Below are 18,699 nucleotides of genomic sequence, written 5' to 3' on the forward strand. Positions count from 1 at the left end.
CTGTTCCCCTAACCTTGAATGTCTTCTCCAGTAAAACGTGTAATTCCAGCACAGCAGACAGCAGCGGTAACAGTTCTTTGAATTCTTTAAAATTTCAGTAATCACTCGCTTTTCTTTCTTCTGCACAAGTGGAAAACCAATCTTCATTTTCTCCTCTCTGCAACCTCCCTATTCACCTCTTAATCACTCCCCCTCTCTTGCCACAAAACATCTTTCCTTGACTTTCTTCACAGAGCACATCTCTCATTCATGAGCATTTCCATGGAGACTGGAGTATTTGTTACATCTCTCGTGTGGGCACTGCGGCACGACAACGAATGCCTATGTTGTCTTCGCTATCACCTTAAACGACACCGTACGAAAGCGTTAAATACCTGTGCTCTTCGAAATATTATCAACGTGCAGGAGGAGGTTGGTACAAGCGCCCTTTACTCACCAGGCACTGACACTGCTGGCAGTTCTCTACCCACGTGTCCCCGCTGCCGTAGGTGAGCAGGCCGTTTTGATGCAGACACTGGCTGCTCAGTCGAGGGTCGCACTCAGGGCAGCAGAACAGGTCGGCGTTGGGATTGTCGCAGTCGCACACCATCCTGCGGCACATCACTTGGCCGGCCTGCGTGGGGAGCACAACTGAGCACTGAGCACAGGATGACACACGGGCCAAAACAGCTGCACGCACACACAAAGGCCTCTGCTTTGATGGGATCATTAAACATACATGTTGATGATTAATAATGTAATGAAGGCAGTCTAGCTCATGCCAAGAAAACTGTTCTGAAGCAGCAATTTACGACACGCCAGATTAAAGTGTGTACTTTATGCGTACTGATCCATAGTTTCTATTCATCAGCGTGGCGCTTTGGGCATCTCAGTGTTTTCAGACTCCTTCCAAACTCATCAGAGTACAGGAAATAATCGGCGGCTTTGAGAAAGCGTGGTAGGAGTTTTAAGCTTTTTAGGATTTTCTAAGATTTTAAGAATTACCTATGAATTGGTTGAGAGAGAGAGAAAAAAAGAATTGCATGATAATTGATAATGAAAATAATCAGAAAGGCCCTGCAGTAGCCAGAAGGTGGTGAAAGGAACAGGTACTTCTTTTGATTGTTTCTCATCAATATAAGGCAGGGCCGACACTCCACAGAATCTTTATATGTGCATTAATCAGAGTTTGTCAAACGCGTGTCTAGTATCCCGAGCCCAACTGCACCCATTCATAATAGCGTGCAAATTTTCCATCCAATCCCATTTTAATCACCATTTTGCCTTCTTGTTACTGTTTAATTCTAATATTTGGATATTCTTCTGTGGATATTCATACGGTTACATATTGCCGGCTCAGGTTGGATACAGACGATTGTAAAAGTAGGAAGTCTGAATTAACTATAGAGCACAAAATTAAATTTGAGTATTTTAAAGGTCCCCTACATTTTGCACGACGACAGCTCGGATAGGCTTGAGCGCCCAGCCCTGAGCTGAAGAAGCAGTTAATAGAATGGATTGAAAATTGATTTCAAAGAGCATGAGTATGATTCTTTTTTTTGTAACAAAAGTGACAGTAAATTTCAGTCTACCTTTCATTCCTTTACATTTTTTGTAAAGGAATGACAGGAATGCATTCAATGTTGCCAGTTAACGTGGTATTTTGATTTTTTTTTTTTGTGAACATGTTTTTGAAATTGGTACAGATGCACCGATGGGTTACACTCCACCCCTCAGCACTGCAATCAGAACAAAACAATGAACTATTTGTGTACTGCTTGACCTCGGGCTGGACGCTCTTTGTCTTTTCTCTGGGGTTTGACTTTGGTTTCCCCTCTTCAGTTAATCGCAGCTCTCCATGTAATATCCAGCTGTGTCCACCCACTTCCAAAACAATAACATGTTTACTCCTCTGCTCACTGAACTGCTCAATACGACTAATTTTGACAGGCAGCTCTTCAATCTCTCAAATCAATTAATATGACTCATTTAATTAGGGAGCCATTTCTGCCCTGGACCTTTGTAATCAAATGAATAATTTGCTGCTTGATCATTCACTACCGACACTAATCCACTATAATCACCTTCCACTACCGCCAGACACTTGGCATTAGGTTGAGTGAAATGCTGAAATGCAAAGTATGACTGCTCTGTGACCTGATAATCATGGAGGAAAAAAATGTGTTTAAGATGATGGAATGAGTTTTCTGGACCAACTGTTCCCAGATGCCTTGTCACTTTGATGTCAGGAATCAATCAAAACAAGTACATCAAGAGCCCCGATCACTCTGATAGACTCTAAAAGGACTATATATAGAGAGTAGCTCATGCGCTTTAATTAAGTTGCTCACCACTACTGCATCATCTCCATCCATCCACCCATCCATACATCCTGATTTTAGGACTCTAGTCATGCAAAAAGCATCAGATCAAAATTCATTCACATTTTCATGCATTTTCAGTTATCGTTATTGCTACATTACTAGCTAGAGAATTAGCCTAGCAGACTGCATATCTAAAATGAAAAGCACTCAGAGAGCACAAACCGACACCAAGACAACTCCCTATCTGAGCTCTATTTACTTTTAAGGGAAGGGTATTGTATTTTGTATATAAACGTTATGTAGGAGGCGACCTGTTTAGAGTATACCCCACCTCTCACCCTATGGCAGCTGATATAGGCTCCAGCCTCCTCACAATCCTAAATTGGACAAGCGGAAAAGAATTGATGGATGGATGATTCATTTGTAAATAACTGGGCATGAATAACCTTATTATATAATATAATAGGATATGGGACATTTTATGAAGGTTGGCTTTATTTGACCTTAAAGAAGTGGTCAGAGGTTCAAACTAACATGATATTTACAATCCTCATATATCATTCCCTATATGCCTATATGTTCTCAATACAAACAACGGCAGGAAGAAACAGCACTATGAAGTATTATTATCACTTTGACCTTAAGGAGAGGAAGGAAATGTTGGGGGTCAAATGTAAAATTGTAAGTATAATTTCTAAAATAGCTTTTTGAAATCATTACGTTGACCTCGAAGACCTTGGTTGATATAAGCCAAATTTTAAAGGGTGGTTAACATGATCTCACTCTATACCCTTACAAAGTTTGATCAGAATTCATTCAAAACCTTTCAAGCTATCGCGTTAACGGACAGAACGCCATGTATGCAAACGCTACCAAAAACATAACCTCCCAGACAGAGGTAATAAAGACTGAAAGTTAGATGTGTGGTAAATTGTCTGATCTTCTGCTGGTAATAAATATTTAGCTGAACACACATTATTAAATTAATATTAAGGGAAGATTCATTTAGGAAGCTGGCAGGCCAAAAGACTAAAAAAAGAAAAAGGAGACGCGAGACTGGAACCAGGAGCCTTCAGGTTATTACTGAAATACATTTGCTTTACTGCCCTTAGCCACCAGTTACAGTCAGTGTTGGTGACTTTTAATAATCTCTTTACAAAGAAGGCCAAACTGAAATATCCTCACCAGTGGCTTGTTATATGTAAAAGCTAATCATTAATAAAGAATCAAGCTATTTCTGTACAATACTGCAAAGATTTAAAACTGTTCCGTCATAAAGAAAATAGCAAAAACTGGGAAAAATAATAATAACAATGCATATTACTGTCAATTTTGAGCCTTTTTTTTAATCTCTGTTTTAATCTCCAACAGCTTTTTGAGAGTTGTACCTCTTTCTTTAGCCGCTAAGAAATCAACAGCAATCACTGTAGTATGACGAAAATCTGTAGTTGCACTTCTTGCCATCTGTTTACCATGACTGGGTGAATGCTACAATTTCCAATTTCCACAGAGGCAGTAAATGAAATGCAATTTGCTAAGACGATTTTACATTTTTAGACTTTTTGAATTTCGAAAGGTCACTCAGGAGCTAATTCGCACTTCAAAGTTGCCAAAGCTGGGTGCAAATGCTGTTGATGGGGTGTGACAGTGCCCAAAGGTGGTCTCCCATTTGTCCTACATCAATTATCACATGTCATGTCTAATTAAAAATTAAAAAGGGAAAGAATCATTTGTTGCACTGCTGTGCTTTAGTTTTTGTTTTAATAAAATGTCACTGCTTGTTTAAAGAGAAGCGCTCTGGCTACAGGATAAAACAAAGTGACACTTGCTGCTGATTGGTCCGGTGGGGAACAACATCATTCCGAAAGAAAAACAGGTTTACATTTGTTTTGTTATATTATTGTATTTCTGGTTTAAACACTTGGAAAGCAGAGTGAAAAATAACAGCGCTGAAAACGTTTCACGCCTAGATCAGCTGAACGCACATACTGTAAAAGCGTGCACGCGTAAGAGAGGCAGGGGAAATCATTACTCAGCTATATACAGCCGTGGACACGTTTCCTCGTCTTTTCACTTGTCTGCCTCTTTCTGTTTCAGCGGATCCATTTACCTCTGCTTTGTTACTCTGTTCTTGTTTTTTTTTTGTGCTTTTCCTCTCAGCTTTCCTTGTCTCTGTATTCTCTGTGTGTGTCTCAGCCTGTTCATTACCTGGCAGGAGCACACCGAGCACCTATCGCTGTCCAGCACCCAGATTTGCCCGCTGTGCTTGACCTTGTTGTCATGGATACAGTCGCCGGTGCAGTTGTGCCCGTGGGGGCACCGACAGTCATAGCCTCCTTCCAGGTTGAAGCACACTGTGTCGTTGGCACAGGTGTTCCTTCCTGTCTTGCATTCATTAATATCTGCAGGGAATACAAAAAGCATGACATCATACATATGCTCTGTGCAGATAACAGTTTTTTCTTCTTTTTTTTATTACAAGACCAGTAATGTTGCTTTAATAGCAGGGCGATAAGGTAAAAGCAGTTTTCCCTGTAAACGTTGATGCTCTTATATGTCGGTGAGCAGACATGCTTTTATCTTTTCCAGGACAACAGTGCCCTGCCTCTCTGTATGTGAAAATCGCTGAATAGAGGATTTGAAATGCAATTGTAACGTGCAGCAATAGAACATTTTTCAAATCTTGCTGGGAACACGCAGTATACAGCTGTAATGTAACCCAGAAACCCACTTTTGGCAAAATTACAACTTTGCTTTGTGAGGAACACACAGGCTTTTTTTTTTTTAGAGTGGTTTTAATGCACTTCCCCCCCCCCCCTCCTTTTCCTCTCACAACTCAAACTGACAGCTAAGATTGGGTCAACGAGTGGAGCAGCGCTAGCACTATTGTTACAGGCAACGCTTCAGTGTTACTGTAGATTGAGGGTTTCCGTTTTGACAGCTGACACTTTTTTCTGACAGGCTGGATCAGAGAGAATGTTTCCGAAAATGAACAGGCTGCAAAAGGAAATGTGATATTTTTAGGAAGGAAAACGCAACTCCTAACAACATATCTATGCAATCATAAAGGCACACAAACGTTTCAAAAATAAAACAACACCGAAAAAACCCCATCTCAAAAGTTAAGTGAGCTTTTCAAAGTGGATCACTTAAGATTTTTTTTTCCTAAAGTTCAGATTTCAGAAGCACTATTTTCAGTGTCTGCTTTTGTAATTTGAAGCCCTCAATCCTGATACTGGGACTGAAAGAGAGGGACTTAATGATGTGATAAAACTGAGGCATAAAAAGCCTGTCAATGGAAAATGAATGGGTGTTGCCATTAATAGGGGTCTGTGGCACTTAATGATGCAAACATCATATTCTTGCATTGCTGAAATGTATGAACTGGAATTTAATCCTCAATTAATGCAAGGACTTGAAAAAATTAAGGTCAAATATTGATAAAGTAGGTGCCGTATCCTCTTGAGCAGGCTTTACTCTAATTAAGTCAAATAACTTGAAAACTGAGTTGCTACAGTAAAGTTTGGCATTTGTGCTCTGAGATCACTCTCTGCAGAGGCTCCCCAGAGCCTACAGGTTGGATGCTGGGGTGATGGAGGGGTTGAAATAGCAGACTGATGAGAAATGCAACTATAATACAGTCCTGATCAAAAGTTTAAGACCATTTGAAAAATGGCAAAAAATCATATTTTGCATGGTTGGATCTTAACAAGGTTCCAAGTAAGCTTCAAAATGCAACAACAAGAAATGGGAGAGAGACAAAATGTTTTTCTGAGCATGCAATTTATTGAAAACAATCCTTTAACTGAAACAGGCTGTTTTACAGCTGATCAAAAGTTTAGGACTGCATGCATTTAAAAGGCCAAATCTGTGCAAAAATGTGGATTCATTGTCATTTTCCGTCAGGTAGTCACACTGTCATGACGTTCTGATGGCAAAGGCAAAAAAACGTTCCATTTTTCAACGTGGTTGGGTTGTTGAACTGCATATGCAGGGTCTCTCGCAGCGCGCCATCGCTGCTGAGGTGGGACGCAGTAAGACAGTTATCTGGAATTTCTTAAATGATCCTGAGAGTTATGAAACAAAAAGGTAAAGTGGAAAACAAAAATAATTTCACCAGCACTGAGCCAGAGAATCCAACTGGCTGTCCATCAAGAAACTGGACGATCCTCGACCCAGATTAAGAGAGTTACTGGTCCCAACTGCAGTCCCATAACCATCAGACGGCATCTGAGACTGAAGGGCTTAAAAAAGAAAAAAGGTCTTCAAAGGCCTCGTCTTCTTGAACGCCACAGCATTGACCGTTTGGACTTTGCAAGAGAGCACCAAACATGGGACATTGAAAGGTAGAAGAAAGTTTTATTCTCCGATGAGAAAAATGTAACCTTGCTGGTCCTGTTGATTTCCAATGTTACTGGCATGATGAGCAGATCCCACCTTAGATGTTTTTTACACGCCACGGTGGAGGGGGCGCCATAATGGTCTTTTCTCTTCAGTGGAACAATGGAGCTTCAGGAGGTGCAGGGGCGTCAAACAGCCGCTGGCTATGTCAAAATGTTGCAGAGAGCATCCCTCATGACTGAGGGCCCTCGTCTGTGTGGTAACCAGTGGGTTTATCAGCAGGACAACGCTACAGTACACAATGCTCGCAGGACAAGGGACTTCTTCCAGGAGAATAAAATGACTCTTTTGGACCATCCTGTATGTTCCACTGATCTAAATCCAATTGAGAACCTTTGGGGATGGACAGCAGGGAAGTTTACAAAAATGGACAACAGTTCCAGACAGTAGATGCCCTTCATGCGGCCGTCTTCACCACTTGGGGAAATGTTCCCACTCACCTCATGGAAACACTTGCATCAAGCTTGCCACACTGAATTTTTGAAATGATCAGCAATAACGGTGGAGCTAATCATTAATGAGTTCATGTTTGGAACTTTGATTTCTGTTTTGGGGGGGTTTACTTTTTTTTTTAGGAGGTGTGGCTTTAAACTTTTGATTGGGACTGTATAACTGGGATTGTTTATTTGTTATATAACGTGAGGAGAGTGAAGTATGTTATGCATGTTTCCTGCCTGAAACAGCTTCAAGTTTTCTCTCTATGGCGTAGCGTTATGTCAGTTCCAACAGGACACATTTTTGGTATTTTTTTAGAATCGGATAGACTTATAAACACAATTCTGAAAAAAACCATTAAAATAATAATTTTTAGGTCTAGTTTTAGTAAGAGTGAAATTTCTACCAACTTCTTTTAAGACTTTCAGAATTTTACACGATCATGTTTATGTACTTTTTATAAATTATCTGAATTATTCGACTTATTTTCTTTTTTTAGTGTATGAAATGTTGCAATGATGTGTTGAGTTGTTCCTGTGTCATATAAAGACGTAATTAACCTGAACAAACTTTATCACCAATATTTGCGTTGTGTACGTGAAGGCGGGCTACTCACCTACACATGATTCCCCATTGGCGGAAAACAGGCCGTTGTCATGGTACCCATCCCGGCACTCACAGTGATACCAGCCGGGCAAGTTGACACAAGTGGATTTACTGTCGCACTCGACAAAGCCGTCCGCACACTCATCAATATCTGGAGACGTAGAGAAGATAAGAAAAGAAATGAAGAAAAAAAAAATCACTTCGGATTTAGTCAACATATCATGTTGGGTTCAAAATAGTTTTTTACAGTGAATGAGGGTACTGAGCTGCATTCTTGCCTGGCAGGCATTTTCAACACCGACTGATTCATAATTGATAAAACAACATGTCTAGCATATCAGTAAATCTGGTCCGAAGGCTTTATTGATCAAGCATAGTTTCACAGCCAGAGAAGGACATCTGTATCAATAAAAGATAGCAGGGAATGAATGAATCTAACATAACAAGCTTATTCTAGGAAGACAGCAGCGGGGAGCGGCTCTGCAGTATGGTGGCTTATGCGAGCGAAAGATCCCCGGTTCGATCCTGAGAGGAGACACAAATCCCTTTGGGTTGTGTCAGAAAGGGCATCTGGCATAAAAAAAATCTGCCAAATCAAACATGTGGAGCTACCTTCCATGGCAACCCCCTCCTGAGTAAAGAAGCAGCTAAAAATAGTTTATTGTAGGAAGACAGAGATGTTACTGGCTTGTATCTGAAGAGGCCGTAAAGCTCCTTTGCAGTCTCATCTTCTCATCAAAATATCCAGTAAAACAAATAAATTGCAAGTTTTCTACAACTCCGCTCGGACAAAGGAGTTTCTATAATGCCTTTGGCACAGCTTCTAACAGCCTGTGGGTGGCTGTCAATAGATGGAGGTGATGTTTGTTTTCAGAGGTCCACTTAGAAATATCCTTGACGCTGCCTCCTTCAGCTCTTGTGTTTAATACAAGACTTTAGATTACACGCTCTGACTTTCTTCTTGGGTGCATTTTTCTTTTTCTGTCATCTCTTTTATTCTGTTTAATTCTCATTTCTCTCTTTCAGTCTTTCTGCCTACAGCTGGCCAACCTTCAACCCTTTCATTACGACGAGCGGCCTTGCAAGCGGCAACCAAGAACAAATCCAATACAGGTTTCAACAATGAGCCTAATACACACAGAGAGAAAGATTACTCTGATATTTTAGCTCGCATTTAATTAAACTAAGGACCGGACCCACACGAGAGAGGAAATAAAGCCTGTTATTACGCAGTGGGGCTAAATATGTTAGGTCCAGACATGCACCGTGATTAAATGTGTCTGCATAGCCAGTGATGGCTTTTTTATGATTGTGCATGATGCATGATGCTCTGCTCTCATTATGAAAATGGCAGTGTGCCGTGTATGACCTTCTCTGCGACTGCCTGCAACAGTATCCCCCACAGAGCTACAGGCAGACGGGCTCATGGTTGAGCCCCCACCCCCCCTTCCACCGCCCAGGCAGTAATGGGATTAAGATCTATTGGCTAATGAGCCCTCAGCCTTTTAATAGAATTCTGCAGCAGATTAATCGTTGATCAAATGTCCCACAGATTAGGGTTTTATCTATTTAAAAATCACCCGCATTTGTCTGCATGAACTGCAGGTTTTCTAAAATTAAAAAAAAAGTTTCCACATTGGTGAGGTTAAAAAAAATCTCGCTCTTACAAGCTGGCAGACTTTAAAAGTGAAACACACTTCACCAATTATATCAGTTTGGTGAGAAAGGAGGACCTTATTTCCCCCCCCTAAGGACAGCAATGTTGGCTTTAAAGGACGCTGTTTAAATCGCGAGTCTGCAGCAAATAGCATAACCAGCCGATCTTTGAAAATGAATATGAATTCACCCCACTCCTGAAGAGAAATATCCAATGCTCTTTGTTGCCTGTGAATTCCAGGGGCGATAAAAGCGCTGGGAGGTTTTAAAGGGAGGAGCTGCGTGAGGTGGTGTTGCCAGTATATGAAAAAGAAATCATGCTGAATTTGTTGGAATGATTCTCTTCTCTCCAATACAGCTGTATGAAGTAGTTCAAAGTACAACTGAGTAGTCAGATTCTATTTATAACAAACACCGAGGGCGAAGTCAGTCTAAAAATATGCTAATGGGTTATTTTCAGCCAGTTTCATTCAGGTGTGTTTAAAACGCTCGGCTGTCTGGTTGTAACAACAGCAGGTTACACCTTCAGCAAAAGGTTTGTCTTTTTTCCCCTTTTTATCTCCGCAAACCTTGTCAGCTACAATTATGGCGCAGCGCTTTTCAGCCTTCTGTCAAATCAACCTTTAAAGTGCTGCAATGTTTTAGGACAATGCAACTCATTGTTGTCGCACCTTGGATCCGACAAGGCTCGGTGTGCGAGGTGCGGCGGAGATGCGGCACGCTTGCACACACAAAAAAAAAAGTCTTGCCTTCTCTTTTATCATCTGGAGGATCGTTGTAATTAAACCATCAACAGCGACAGTCAGACAAGGGCGCTGCCGAGGAGCGCCGTCTCTACTGAATCATGACGCTTTCGCTTTTGTTGAATCACAGAAGTGGATGGCTGTATTTTTACTTGTTAAATCATGTCGTGCTTTTTATTTTTTTATTTTTTACCTCTCTGTGCTGGAAAAATAAAACCCAGTCCAAAAAACCCCCACCACCATCACAAATAAATAAATAAATAAATAAAATCTGGCGTTCTGCTTCTCTCTCCTGGAGAGGTCAAGGCAGCGGTACAGCAGTTATTTTGGACTTACCTCACTGCATGAAAGACTAGAAAAACAACACAGAAATACCTATGCAGGGGAAGAGGATGGGCTGGATGAGGAGGAGAACAAAGATAAACGGAAAAAGGCGGAGGACAGAAAGAGGAGTAGGAAGAAGAATTAGAAAGACGAGGAGATGGAGGAGGAATCGTTGAAGAGACACTGCAGTTATTCTACTCGTTATCCTGAGTGGCAGCCTGGAAACAAGGGCTCTATTAAGGCAGCTCTCAGAGGACAAAGTGAGAAACAAGAGGACCATCTTTTCTCTGCCCCCCTCCTGGGCTTGTTATGCCACTCTGCCACGAACCACCCTTCCTCCCTTTATATTCATCCTCTGCCTTCACCTGTCCGTGTGTTACCTTTTTCCTCCAGCCGCCTGTCTCAAATCTAACGCAAAAATAGAGGTGCTCTAATTGTCACCGCTGCTAATCCCTGTGGTTTTCTCCCCCTCTGAGCAGAAAAAGCCAGAGTTTAGAGATGAGTTTAGCCTACCTCTTCTCTTCATGTCTACCTTTCATTGTTTCTGCTCCTGAACACCACTTCACATCATTCTCACTGGCTATTCCGATGCATAAAAGGTGCAATTCTTTGACTTCCCCCTTTCAGCTTTCCTTCCCTTCACTATTCTTCCTCCCCTGTTTTTTTTTCTTCCCTTCTTTGACTGACAGATAGCCCTAGGGGTTAGGATGCAGTTCTGCTGCCTTGCATCACTCATTGCAAAGCCTGTCACTGCTGCCACGTGTACATCTCCCGTACAGTAACCTAATTCAAAAGGATTTCCATTCCCTGCAAGTCCACCTGATAATCCTGATTGGCACAGGGAAGAATTATTCACACCAACATCTCACCCTGCCATTTGTCAAGTCAAATGCCAGTGGAATATAAGTGGATTGTAAAATAGGCTGAATTTGTCATGTCAGATCAGGTTTAAAATAAAGGCTGAGAAAAGACCGGAGAGTCGATAATAATGTTTGCGGAGGCGATAACGTAAGAAATGGATTGCTGATCGCTGTTCTTTTATGTATAGTGAAGTGTAATTGAGTGATTGCCACTGATCCTCAGTCTTCATTAAGAGAAAGAGTGAACTCACATAAATCAATCGCTGTGAAACCTAAGGCAAACTGAGTTACACACTGACTTCCTGAAGATGAAACAGACACTGAAAAGCAAATCCATATCTGCAAGCACTTGAGTAGGAGAGTGGATGAGTAATCACGGCAAATTGGAAACAAGTCTTGTGAACAATCGGGAGCTGCAAGAGCATACAGAATGCAATCAGTCTGCATGCAAGTCTCCCCCACCCTTTAAAGCAGGCCTACAGCTGAGACTACAAACTGCTTTGGGATGGTTGTTTTAGTTATAAAAATAGCAGGAAAAAACCCCAGAGAGGTCCTTTAATCTCCAAATGTCTGCCTGAGAGTATGGATGTGTTTGATAGATGAGCTAACAAGAGCAATGAGACACAAAATAAACATGTGCTGGAAATTTCTAATTTGAAGCCTATAATACCAGAAGTCATCCTAGAAGTTACTTTTAAATCTGCAATAACAGTATTTATTTGTATTAACAATTAAATGTCAACCCATGTACATGGCCTGTTCACTGTATCGCAGACAGGACTTTAAAAAAAAGAATGAACATAACCTTCACAAGTTGTAATTGTCCACATTTTCTGCTATAAAGGTTAAGGCACTCAAGAACTGAAAACTGTCAATATGGAAAGGCTGTCTACTTTAAAACTTCAACTTTCACCATAAATAAAATTGAAAATGTCCATCAAGATAAGTGCAGCAATTTATAATTACCTCAAACTAACCATTAAGGCCAGCACAGTAATTTCAGTACTTTGAAAATTGCACAAAGTACTGCTGCTGCTCTCTATTTTATAACAAACAGGACACAGTCATTTTTTATTTTATTTTTTTTTAAGTTGGTGGTCAAAGTGGCCAGAGGCTCGGTGTGCCCCAGCTGGTGGCTGTGTGATTGACATTTGCAGGCCGTAGATCCAGGCCAAAAGAGAAGGCTGATTAAAGAGCTTACAGTTACGCGTAGTGTAAGTTAGCACATGGTATTGTACATGGTACTGTATTTAATAAAACTGCCATGTGACTGCATGCATTTCAGCACTTCAACATTAGCATGCTGTGGTGGACAGACAGCAAATGGTGCACAGTAAAATGTTCTTCTTCACAGAAATGCATGCATGTCTGCATAAAAATGCTTCTTACAATACTATGACTCAAAGTTTGAACTGAACAAAGGAAATTTGAATGAATTCAACAGGTCATACCAAAGGGCAAATATATGAGGTTTAATACTAATGGCATAAAAAATGCAATGTGTAGAGTGGAATGTGCAATTTCCCGTGATGATGACGAACCCACAGATCGATTGACGATTGCTATTAGATTAGTGGAATATTTAAGAAGCTTTAATCCTGTTGTTCTGGCTTTAAGGTTTGTTTCATTCTCACTGTTAAAGTGAGGGTTTTCATCCATGCAGTGTAGCTGTGTTCAGTGAAAAAACATCAGTGCAAATCATAGTGATTTCATGCCAGACTGATATAAACACCAAAACGATGCTTACATTGCTCCACATATGCGTTTTTCAAAATAATGACTATTTCTTCCTCTCTCAAAGGAGAGCACAGGATGTGTCATTTACAGATCTAGTGTATACTAGCCTGCAGAGGAAAAGCAAGCCTTTTAATTTGTTTTGGACTTTAATGTACTCTAGCTGTTCTGTGGCCAGTGCAGATCGCTGCATTGCAGCAGGTACAGTAGTCGCCTATCCCTGTGAGATGTGTAATTTAGGTAGAAGCAGCAGGTTGCGCGCAGCTAAACGACAACTCCGGCCATTAGCGAGGCCTAATTAAGACACACTAATTACAGGTGATGGAGAGAGTGCTTTGAAAGGCCGACGCTAAATAAATAATGAATACATAATCATTGTGCTTAAACAAGCCGCTTGAGCGGGCCCTGAGGCCTTGTGGGTAAATTGTGGAGGGAAGGAGGGAGTGTTGCAGTGATGCATCATGGGAGCTGTCAGAGATGCGTCACGGGAGCTGTCAAGAGGGTGGAAAAAAATGAATGCGGTTTTAAATATTCATTAGTGGTGGGTGGGAGGTGCCTAGGGAAGATTTCAAAGATGCAGGCTATTGTAGGGACACACACCGTTGCCCTCGCTGTTTCAAATTATAACAATCAGCAGCTCCGATAACTGTTGGCAGTGTTATAAAATTTACCCTGGAGTGGTCCGCTTTCATACACATGCAACCCATCTCTCTGTATATAATAATAAAACACTTAGTGCTGGCCCTATCATCTGAATGTGTTTTTATTTGATATTTATCTCCCGGCCTGTGTGACTGGGGTTGTCGGATATCTGGTTTATCTGCTGTTTGGTCCGCTCTTCTTTTTTCTCTGTCTAATCTGTCATGTTGTCTAAAACTCTGACAACCCTCCTCGAGTTCAGCATCAATGTAAATGAGGTCTGAGGGAACAAATTGTTTGTCTGGCCCCGTTCTGCTCTCTGTCCCAGTCAATATGCCAGCATGACTTCAGCACTCAGCACTCTCTCACTGCCTTCAAGGTTTCCTCATGAACTCACTGGCCATCCCCGCGTCTCCTCCTATCCTCCTCCTCTTCTTCACTGCTTTTTCCCCCACCCCTTTCATTTTTTATATCCTGTTATAATTCCCTTCCTTTATTCTCCAACTTTTTGTCTCTTCTATTCTACTCTTATGCCCTCTTATCTGCTATCACCCAGTAATTAAATATCTTTTCTTCCCCGCTCAACTATCCACCCATTACCTCCTCATGCAAATGATTTATTCACTTCCCATCCTTCTTTTTTTCCCCTTTTCCCACAACAGGAAGAAATATTTGAGCATAGGTTGCTAAAACTCGTAGAATATTTCTTTGGTAAAGCAAACAATTTAGCAACACGGTTTCTCTTTAGATTAAGTCTCTTCATGAGAGCAAGACTTTGAAGGAAGACGTGTGCTGCCAAATGATTGCGACTTTAGGAACCAAGTGTGGGTTTTTTTTTCCCTCACTAAAACATCATTTTACAGTGTAGGTGTGCTGCACCAGCGCTCCTTGATCGTGCTCTTGAACATTAGCCTCCAGGAGTGTGTAGGAGTGACAAATCTAAATTGTATCATTAACGCCAAACATAAAAATCTTTTATCTCTTTCTCCTTGTCCTCAAAGAACTTTGTCGATGCTAAAATAGCCTCGGCGTAATTTGGACCTGCTGATTAAAACTGCTCACAAGGATTCGAGACTGCGGATGAATTGAGAGATGAAAGGCAGAGGTGTCCATCCCGAGCATCTGATCAAATGCTGCTCTCCCTTCAGCATCCCACAGTGTCCTTTTGAGAAACTAGCAAGAGGCCAGCCGAGGACAGCAGAGATGGCCATTAGTTACAGATCTGACAGCACAGTGACAGAAAATTTTAACTGGTGGCCAAGCATCCTAATAAGCTTAGAGAGGCTTGAAAGGAAAAGCTAATGAGCTGAAAATAAAGGAAATGCAGACACTACCTCCCCATTCATCTTATAGGAACAGGTCAGCAACTGAGTCAGTAAACACAAATCTAAAACCTAAACAAGGAGTGGATTTCCATTATTATTTCACACAGGTATTGCAAGTCCTTGGTTAGCTAAAAGATCATCAGAGCTAAGATATTTATAAAGGCCTTACAAAATCTTCTTACAAGTACGAGGTGATTTCCTAAAGGTTTCATATCTAGAGATGCTTTAGGACGCATAGATTAATAGTTCCTCCTGCCCACTTATCTTAATAAGGCTAAGTACCTTTAGATGGAACTGGATAGAGAAAAAATTTTAATTATACCAATGAAAAGAATTTCTTTCACTTTCTTTTTACAGGGAATTACTGAATTTGCATCACATGGCCGTGAGCAGGCATCATCATATCTACCAATTTACTGCTTATACAAAGGCATCCAATTTAATTTACTTTACTCATACACAACAGTGGTTATGGGATTTTATATTGCAAGGTAAATATGAAGCCATATTTTACTGAAACATATCAAATATTTAGAAAATGTACAATTTTAAGAAAAAAAATAAGTGATTTTTTTGATTGTAGCAACAATCTCATAAAAGTTGAGATGGCAGCACCACAAGACTGGAAGAGTAAATAATACTAAAAAGAAAGAGCTAGAAGAACATTATCCAACTATCAAGGCTAATTGACGACACGTCAGTAACAATATTTGGTATAAAAACAGACGAGGCAGAATTTCTCAGAAGTATATATGAAAAAACTGGAAGGCTTTATTTAAGGTAATAATATCCTTTAGCGGTCTAAAATGATACATCACGATGATTTCTTTACTTTTGACATCTATCTATCCATCCATCCATCCGTGCATGTGTGCATATGTGCGTACATAACTTATATTTCATCTTCAACCTTGAAACGCAAGTTGTTGCCAATGCCCAAACAGACCTATGTTTTCAATATTACATTAATCTCATCAGAAATGGCACTTTCTTTCCTTTTTAATATTGCTCTTTTTTCATTTTACTGCACTATTCTAGCTATGTTGTGTGTTTTTTTTAATAATTCACATAAATTGAAGCTCCAATCTGGCTTAAGTGCAACATTAAGCAGCCAATTTACTAAAGTAGACTGGGTTTACTTTCTTACACTTTCACCTAGCAACATGGATCATATAAGATGCTGAAAGCTCGAAGCTCTGATAACTTCAAGTTAAGCTACATTTTATGATGCTTTCAGTGCCTCTGAGTTCTTTCTTTTTTTCTTTATTCATTTATTTTTTTGATGTATGCTTTGCATTTAATGCTTATTCACAGCAGGATGCATTATGGTTTTCATAAAAGTATTAAACTGTACCACATAGCACAGCCAGCCAGAGTTAAGAAGCTGTGCATACTTGTTTGGTTTTGAGTGGGGTATTAAGAAAAGTGTGTTAAGAATTAACCACCGTTCATAAAATAAAAACGCTTTTAGACGATTATATCGACGATGGTCTAAGAAATATATTTTCGTTTGGTGAGCAAACGACTAGTGTACTATACTATATCACACACATAAGTAATAAGAATACAAAGCACTGAAAAAGATGACCTCGACATTCTTTAATACGATTTGTTTCACTTCTGTAGGTAAAAAAACATCTTAGCAAAGTACTGAAAAAACAAGCAGACACAGTACTCAAAAATAAACATAATATTTCTGCATGTGTGCGTCTCTCCCAAGCCATACAACATACACAGCTCCAGCCTGGGGCTACCATGTTGACTATGCGGCATGTTCAGGGCACATATTACATGGCTGGCCCCGCGTACATTTATATCCATGACTGAAGTGAATGTGCCCAGCCGCAGCTGTATCCTGCATAATTCATGATGTGTCAGAGTTCTCCACTAGCTGGTGTCTGTCTGTCAGCACTGCGTGTCCCCTGTCCCTCCCCATCTATTCCCCCTGAATGGCAATGACAAGGCAGCGAGTGCACCGCACACACAGTTACAAGAACGCGCGAGCAGAAATAGACAACAACACATTCACATGCATACACAGACGCGGAATATTCGACTTATGCATACCACAAAACACTGAAACCTGAAATAAGGGGGCCAGCTGACAATTTGCAAACTGTTGGCATTCTCTCATACGTTAATGCATGCTTATAGGTGTGCGTGTGGATCTTGAAGAGCTCCTGTTCGGTGTCTTATGACAGGCCGTCAGTCTGCCGCTGCAGCAGCAGAAGCGGTGGAGTCCCTGGGGAGACCTCTAAAAGCTCACAGGGTTCTTGTGAGGGGGGGGAGGTGAGGAGCCCAGACTTAGTGAAAGCTTTTCCATGTTCATTCACCAGCTCTGCCTCTCTTCCTCCGGCAGCCCTAACTCTAGCAGCCTCATTCCGCATCCAAATGCAGAGAAAACTTGCTAACCCCTACCCTCTAACCACCCATCTATCCCCTCGCTTCATCCATTCCATCTCTGCATCAGTCAGTTTTCCCCAACATGTCTGTACCTTCCTTTCCACTTCACCTCCTCTCATCCCCCTCCTGCCCACAACCTCTCTTCTCTTTCCCTTCTTGAATGTTGCATCTGTCACTCTCCCCGTACATCTCCATCTCTTCTTCCCAAACCCAGTTTCCCCTCTCCCTCCTCCTACCCATCCCTTCTCCACCTCCTTACCACCAGTAGAGCAGAATATCCAACAGTACATTAACCCCCATACATCTTTGTGAGCTTCTGCAGCAGACGCGTCCGTCACTGGGAGTTCCTGTCACACTGAGGAGACAGTAAGAAAGACCTTCGTCTTTTCACGGTGAATGACTGGTGGAGTCACTAAACAATGCCAGAGGCTTTCGCCCTATAGAATAGGGCCCTGATGGTGGTCCCAGACGGAAAAAAACAAAACATCAGTATGGTAGCTGTCACAAGGCTGACTTGGATAAGACTGAGAGGGAGTCAGATTGTGGGAGGGAGGCGTGCAAACGACAGCAGCGGCATCTGTGGTGACAAAAAAAAATCCCACCGCCTGAGGCTTGAGGAGCATGATTGGGTGTACATGTGAGATCCCGTTTGTTTGAACCTCAGATTCTAATCAGACACAATAAGGAGGAGATTCATCCCTGAGCTACTAGTCATTCAGCCCCAATGGCCTCATCATTAAGAAGAACTGTTTTCTCTTTTCAGAGAAAACATTGCAGAGAAAACAAAAAATGGAAGGTTTAAACATTTTGGGAATGACATATGCTGTATTTGCTCATTCCCAGGGTTAAAATAAGAAGATTAACATCATTCCTTTATGTTCTTTAAATATAAATCATAGGTGAACAACCACTTTAGTTTAGCACAAAGGAAGCAAATAAAGGGAAACAGGTAGTCCAGCTTTAAAACAAAAGCACATAAAAAGGAAGAAAAAAAATCCTCCTCATATCTTTTTCATTTGGTATTAAAAATCTTTTGGGATGTCTATTTTCTATCATAATATTGTGTTTCCCCCATGTATACTGAGCCGATGTAATGCAGGATCAAGTTGCAAGCATGAAAAGTCTCACGTGTGATTGAGTAACCCAGAAAATAAAAGTACAGTATGGGAAGAAGAAAGTTGTGCTACAACAAAGGAGTGTCCTCTATTTATGTCTTGGTCTCTGTTTTTATAATATGCAGTAAAATGTGCAATATGCTCCATATTTTTTT

The 18,699-nt window shown here is 41.0% G+C and overlaps 1 protein-coding gene across 3 annotated transcripts in view; it reads right to left on the reverse strand.

Moving 5' to 3' along the window:
- nell2a (neural EGFL like 2a) overlaps positions 1-18,699 on the reverse strand; it is an 81,269-nt gene that overhangs the window by 4,913 nt on the left and 57,657 nt on the right. For all 3 annotated transcript variants that reach the window (XM_039614477.1, XM_031726289.2, XM_039614478.1), the window contains 3 exons: positions 7,756-7,896; positions 4,512-4,705; positions 437-613 (listed from right to left, as the gene is read on the reverse strand). In XM_039614477.1, coding sequence (XP_039470411.1) covers positions 437-613; positions 4,512-4,705; positions 7,756-7,896 — 512 coding nt within the window. The remainder of the gene's footprint in view (positions 1-436; positions 614-4,511; positions 4,706-7,755; positions 7,897-18,699) is intronic.

The sequence above is a fragment of the Oreochromis aureus genome, linkage group 7 (assembly GCF_013358895.1).
Source record: "Oreochromis aureus strain Israel breed Guangdong linkage group 7, ZZ_aureus, whole genome shotgun sequence".
Classification (NCBI taxonomy): Eukaryota; Metazoa; Chordata; class Actinopteri; order Cichliformes; family Cichlidae; genus Oreochromis; species Oreochromis aureus.